Genomic DNA, 6,951 nt, shown 5'->3' with positions numbered 1-6,951 from the left:
AAAAATTATCATTCGGGAAGTAAATTACTTACACTCATTGAGGGTCCTATGTAATGGGCGAGTGTTTCGTAATTCGATTCAAAAGTTTAAGTTATTAGGTGGGGTTAACACTCAATCTATATATACTCATTTATTTTTTCATTCGGATCCGATATTGGACACTTGTAATATTATTTCTCATTTGAACTCGTACTGCCGTCGTTGCGATCGAACCACTCTGCCATCCGAAAATACTCTCGAACTTTAGTAACGGTAACGGATGAGTAATTCGCCACGTGAGTCAAAAACTTAAACACTTCAATAAGATTAACACCCAATCATAAATCCCCATTTACTTTCGGAAATGATGTCGCTTGCAAAACCATACCACTAGAGCCAACCGATTAATCCGTGTTTCCATTCTCTGAGTAGCCAGGTGCAAATTGTGGAACCCCATCTATCCTCGTCACCCCACGTAATCCCATGGATCACGTCAGACATAGAGTATTTATCCAAATGCCACGCCTAAGTAAAAGCCAGAGAAGCATGTGGTTTCGTTTAACATGTAACTAAAAGAGAACGATCCACTTGCCTTTGGGCCTCTTCTGGCCCCCAAACAATAACCGCTGGGTCTTCCTTTCTTTTCCCATTCTACCAGACAAACCCACGTGAGGGTTCATGTCATTCTGGGCCCACCTTCCCCTCCGTCTCCTAATACCGCCTTTCTCACACACACACATTCCGGCTACTTGTGTCAGATTCCGGCGCTCGTTTTAGCCTTATACATCCATCATCTTCATTCCTTTATATATCTCGCACAAATACAATTCAAAGGCGCATACATATATATATATATATGGATTACTATAGTGTATAGCTAGGCATGAAAGCATACCAAAGGTCCCTTTAACTTTCCGCAAAGCGCACACACTGACACGCACAGTACTGAAAGCGATACCAACACTAGTTCTTGCTAGTTCTTACCCCTTTCTTTCAAACACTTTCTCTCTCTAAAAAGCTAATTCATTTATAGATAGAGCTTCAATTGTTGGTCGGAGATGTTACCCTGTCTCCAAACGCCGGAAAATCTCGCCGGCAGTTATACGGGCATGAGCGTCCTCGAGAGGGAAAGAGCGCGCTTGAATTGGCAACAACAGCAGCAAGAACAACAAAGTGATTTCAATGGAAATGAGTTTTTCAGTGAGTTTCATGGGTTTGGGAGTCGGACGGTGAAGGTGGATCAGGATTTGGAAAGCGGGTGGGTCGATATGGGGAAGTTGGGTGGGGATGATTTGGGTTTTGGGTTTGGGTTGGAGATGAATTATGGCATCTCAAGGACTGCCAGCTGCCCACCGGTGGTTGCAGCGGCGATGTCGGAGGTGGCGGCGGCTGATATGAAGGGAAGACAATATATTTTGCCGGGAAAGCTGAGTTCTTCGGTTGGAACAGAGAGCTTCAAGAAGAGAAAGGCTGATAAGAACCAAAATCCAAAGGTGTGCACCTTTTGTTTTATCAACACTGACCATATTATCCTCTGTATGTGAAATTATGAACATCTAACTATCTATCTATATATATATATATATATTATCCTCTGTGTTATAGTTTCAATAACAACTATATTTACCCAAAAATTAATTAATAATTACTATGCTGTAGTAAGTTTATAAATTTGATATTGTTGAGAAATTGTATGGAGGTGTGGCATCATTTTAACAACTACTATGCTGTAGTAAGTTTATTTAGAAGAATATTTTGAAATTTTTTTACAAATTGTACGAAGAGTTATCAATAAAAACAAATACTATGCTTTAGTGGAAGATATTAAAATTTGAATTTATTTATTTATTTTTTTTTTTTGAGAAATTGTATGGAAGTGTTGTCAATTTAACAACTAGTATGCTGTAGTAAGTTTATTTTGAAAAAAATTTGAATATTTTTTTGACAAATTGTATGGAATGTTGTCAATTAAACAACTATTATGCTTTAGTAAGTTTGAAAATTATAATTTACCAAAAAAAAGAAAAAAAAGTTTGAAAAAAAAGTGTTATCAATTTGACAACAAACTCTGTTTGAGACATGTTTAGGTGGTGGCAAAAGATGACAGCAGAGACAAGAGAATACAAGGATGTGGTGAAGGAGAGTCCATAATCACAGAGCAAAGTAGCAATAGCAGAGAAATTTCTGCTGATGCTTCAAAGGTGAATTCAAAGGCTTCTGAGGTGCATGTTAATACTACTGATTACATCCATGTCCGAGCACGTCGCGGCCAAGCCACCGACAGTCACAGCCTTGCTGAGAGGGTAATTAGTGGCAGTCCTTTTTGTTTTAAAATTTGGCGCTCTACTAGAATTCTTGTGCATTAATTCTGGACTACTAAAGTATTTGCAACATATATGTGAATTGATTAACTGTGCAGGCTAGGAGGGAAAAAATCAGTGAGAGAATGATGTATCTGCAAGATTTAGTACCAGGCTGCAATAAGGTCAATGGAAAGGCTGCAATGCTCGACGAAATCATCAACTATGTCCAATCCCTTCAAAGACAAGTAGAGGTATAAAATACCCAATAATTGTCGTAAAAAATCATCTAATTATAGTTATTAATAGTCTGAGTTGATATTCGTAATTGGTTCATTGCAACAGTTCTTGTCAATGAAACTTGCTGCGGCAAGTCCAACGCTTGACAGCAACGACAACTTCTTTTCTACAGAGGTAAAGAATACATTAAGCAGTAGGGATACAGTATGCATGGACATATAGCCTATTTGGTTTAGTTTTCTAAGAACTGATAACTGAAAATAAGTGAACTATACAAAAATCTGTTTGGTGGACTGTTCTTGAAAGCTTGGTTAAAAAATGACTTGTTTTTAGATAACTGCCTTTTATAATTATCTGAAAATGGTTTTTAGAAAACTAAATCAAACATGTCCATAAGTGTTGATAATTGTGCTCATGTGTTAGTAGTAAGTTTCTTCTGGTTCTATATGAACAGGTATTTCCAGGTTGCGGATCTAATTTTCCGACAATTGGGGTATCATCGGAAATGGCTAATCCTGCCTACCTTCAATTTAATCCATCACAACAAGTAGTTTCATCTTCTGGACTGGAAATGGGGATCAATCCTCCCGATATGGCACTGCGAAGAACTATCAGTGCTCCTGTATCGATTCCTGAAACTTTTATCGACTCTTCATGTTTCAATGTAATTTCTTCTACTTGAATTTAAGTGTTTATTATCTTTACAGTTTAAATTTTATGTGTGTGTGTTTTTTTTTTCCCCAACTAAGATTAACTTACAACACAGCAAATCCAGACCTCACAAGCAACTTGGGATACTGATTTACAAAGCCTTTATGGTGTGGAGTTTCATCTAGGAAGATCAACATCATTTCCAACCCAGCAATTTTCAGGTATAGAGAACCAACATGTTTTACTCAGTATTTTAGTTCTTGTTTCTAATTATTCCATAAGAAGGAAGAAACTGAAGAAAGTGGTTATTACTGCATATGACGGTGACATGGTCCCAGGACTATTGGTCTCAGGCTAATCGCTAGTTGACATGCAAGAAAATGCATCAGCTTCTTTGTGATAGTTTTATTTCACTTGGTGTGTCCCCATGAGATTGATTCCGGGACCATTCGATAATTTCTCCACAGCCACACAAATGATAATGATTTTTCTTAGGAATAAATATGAGTCCTCCCTGACAGATATCAAGATGGTTCTTTATTGGGTATTCCTTCTTTTCCTGTCTTCCACACAAAATGCTCAAAACCATGAGATATTTAGCTGACAATCAACTTTTCTTCTAGAAAAGGTAAAGCAATTAAAGGAATTGTTTGACTATGGGTTACCCAAAAGTTTGAAGTGTTCAGAAATGGCGACAATATATACCTTGCTCTCACTGTGAAAGTCTACAATACCTTAAAGTTTCCAGCCGTTGAATGTTGTGGTGAGACCCACTTGATGGATGATCCAACGGCTGTGAGGCACCGGGGTACGGTACCCCAGGATATTGTAGACTTTCTCACTCTCATATTGCATTTTGGTCCATGATGTACACAACAAGGCTATCGATGGATACCATCAATTAACCATGAAACAGAGCACATGCATTACTAAAATGAAACTGACTTCCTCTTTTACCTACTAGCGAGCATATTTGGGCACACAAGAGAGGATTCGGGTTGGTTCATGCTCTCCCATCCATATACTCACAGCCCAATCACACACAAATTCGATACATAATAAATATATACATGTATTTTAACACGTGCAATAGATCAGATTTGCTAGCTCTAAATGCTGAAACTAAAGAGTTGAGATTCGTTTTTTGCAGGTTCTATTGAAGCTAACACCCCGAATGGATATCTGAATCAGAATGTTGATCATGGGAGTTTTTTTGACGATGTAGTTTCATCCAAATGAATTCAATCCTGATTATTTTCCTTTTCCTTTTCTCCTTACACAAATACATATTGTATATAATTGTAAGGACAATCGTACTGTAGAAATAATAATCATAGTGATATAAATCTTTTTATTCTCAATAACAAGCTTTTTTTATTTTATTTTTTTAATATATTTTTTTCATCGGAAATGTGAAATACTATATATCTAAATCGGGGGTGAGTGCAAATGAGAGGGAAATTCAAAGAATTGGCAAAAATGGTGAGAGCAAATGGTGAAAAAATATAGCAAAACTATCGAGTGGCACAAGTTGATCCTATGTTGAAAGAAACCTGAATGACAATGTCAGTCAAGTGGCACAAGTTGATCGTAGATAGAAAGCTGAATGACGATCTAAAGCATTCCTACAAATGACCCAACCTCAACCTGCGGACTCTAGTGCTTCCTTTTTGGGCAAAAGGAGACATGTTGATTGAGATGCTGATTATTGCATATGCATATTGTAGGCTAAATATGCTCTCTCTCTCTCTCTCTCTCTCTCTCTCTCACACACACACACACACACACACACACACACCTCCAATCCATCCCCCCATGAAAAAACTCTGGGATGTTTATTTACATCATTGCGTATACTCATTTTTGTCTTCGTATTATTGAGTTGATTTCCTAACTTTCTTAGTGTGGAACATATACAATTGTGTGATAAGTCAAGTCATCAAAATAAATGTGTTAGCTCCAGTTTTCACTCTAAAGGGGAAAATAATTCGGATTAAAAGATTTAAGCAAGATTATACAATATCAACATAAATTGTGCAATAAACAAGATATGAAAATAATTGAAGCAAGCACAATTTAAATGACACGAGGGAAGAGAGAATTAAACACAATTGACTCGGCGATCTAGTGATGATCAGAATTCCTACTCCTCGGTTCAAGATCTCTCTTGAGAGTTTTCCAAATTCACTATGGCTTCTCCTTTCGGATGGAGAGCAAACATTTACAAGAAGCTAACTAGTTTCTCCTTCCTTCTTGTTAAGAGAATTACCTTATCTTAGACTTCATTTTGGGTCACACCAACCATTAGATTTGTAGGAAGAATGTACTACAATCAATATCTCTTCAAAGATAGATTTCTCAAATCAGAACTTACAAGACTAGAGTATTAATGAAGTTCAAAATGAAACTCAAGTCTGTTGAATGAGCGAGAGAATGGTAGTGTATTGAATGCTCAGATGAATACTCTTAATATCTCGTATAAATGTTTCTCATAGCTTGTATATTCATTCATAAATGCCCAGCCACATATATAGAGAGATCAAACATAAAATATTACAATCAAGCGTGTCTTACATTAGTTATTTGGATATATATTAAAATCAATCCAATATACTTATTATTCCATATTTGGTCACTTGGGTTCAATGGTTTGATACATATATTCAATAAATATTTGTAAACAAAAACATAATATTAAATATAAATAACCAGTTTCCTGTAACCAAATCAACTTAGCCAAAATACTTTCACACATGGATTCTATTTTGATGAAATACATTTTGCAGTGTTAGATCACTCAAGTATATCAAAGCAAATATTAATATAACCCCAGCCGGTATAGTTCTCAGGATTAAGAGTCAACTTATATTAATAAAAGATTAAGAAAATTACTTGTGATGGTGCAGGTAATTTTTCCACTTATTGACGATTTGTTCAACGTATCCCACTTAATACAATAATTCATCAATATTATACGAAGATAAATAAATCAAGCTCGAGGGTAGTGGAATTGAGCACGTCCCGTTGACCTTCTCTAACCTCATCCTCATGAGCAATGATGACATCGTTAGATAAGAAAATCTTGGTGAGGGCCATGGCTTATTAGAGATGAGTGCCCTTCTTCTTGCAATCCAGCATATGACGGTACATGAGGTAAAAAAGATCAAATTCCTAGCTGTTCAAAATGCACCATATAAGGAAAACTTCGACATATTAGACATCCCTTCTTCTTGCAATCCAGCATATGACGGTACATGAGGTAAAAAAGATCAAATTCCTAGCTGTTCAAAATGCACCATATAAGGAAAACTTCGACATATTAGACATCCGAACGTACACTAGACTTTGGAAGAATGGCATATGTGGTGACATTGTGAATGATGCGTGCTTGCATAGTCAATTGTTTTGAATAAATTCGACTAATGTCGATGACTTCTTTGTCATGTCTAATTTGTCTAACCGCCATCAATGGAATAAATTCCCGACCATGAAACCAACTGTGGGTGGTGCAATACCTATAACCTCCTTGGTTAAGACCTAGTGTCTTTCTCAATGACTCTTTTGTGATCTCAATGTCTTTTCTCGCCATAAATGATGATAGAGCCGATTCATGGGGAATCTTCTCTAAGTTGGTGTAGAACAATTTCACGAATTTGGGATAGTGTGGAATATCCATTGCAATAAAATATGTGGCAACTTTGTGGGCGGGTGTGTGTGAGTTTGTGCAGGTGGCACCAGTAGGCTATCACATTAAGCAAGTTACAGGTGCACAGTCCCACAT

The 6,951-nt window shown here is 36.8% G+C and overlaps 1 protein-coding gene across 2 annotated transcripts; it reads left to right on the top strand.

Moving 5' to 3' along the window:
• Nucleotides 1-555: 555 nt before the first annotated feature.
• On the top strand, nucleotides 556-4,552 carry LOC132300638 (transcription factor bHLH63-like). 2 transcript variants are annotated; one of them, XM_059797815.1, is made up of 7 exons: nucleotides 556-1,472; nucleotides 2,067-2,282; nucleotides 2,399-2,533; nucleotides 2,625-2,693; nucleotides 2,974-3,183; nucleotides 3,295-3,391; nucleotides 4,321-4,552. In XM_059797815.1, exons 1-7 carry the CDS (start codon nucleotides 1,038-1,040, stop codon nucleotides 4,407-4,409), a joined length of 1,251 nt encoding a protein of 416 aa, XP_059653798.1. In that variant the 5' UTR covers nucleotides 556-1,037; the 3' UTR covers nucleotides 4,410-4,552. The 2 variants fall into 2 exon arrangements, with proteins under 2 accessions (XP_059653798.1, XP_059653797.1); XM_059797814.1 differs by having other exon boundaries at nucleotides 561-1,472; nucleotides 3,286-3,391.
• Nucleotides 4,553-6,951: the final 2,399 nt, after the last annotated feature.

Source organism: Cornus florida, unplaced genomic scaffold, assembly GCF_030987335.1.
Source record: "Cornus florida cultivar Cherokee Brave unplaced genomic scaffold, ASM3098733v1 CherokeeBrave_3.0.0_Hap2_Chr03, whole genome shotgun sequence".
Classification (NCBI taxonomy): domain Eukaryota; kingdom Viridiplantae; phylum Streptophyta; class Magnoliopsida; order Cornales; family Cornaceae; genus Cornus; species Cornus florida.
Note: the sequence above shows the minus strand (reverse complement) of the source record. Positions and strands in the feature narration are given on the sequence as shown.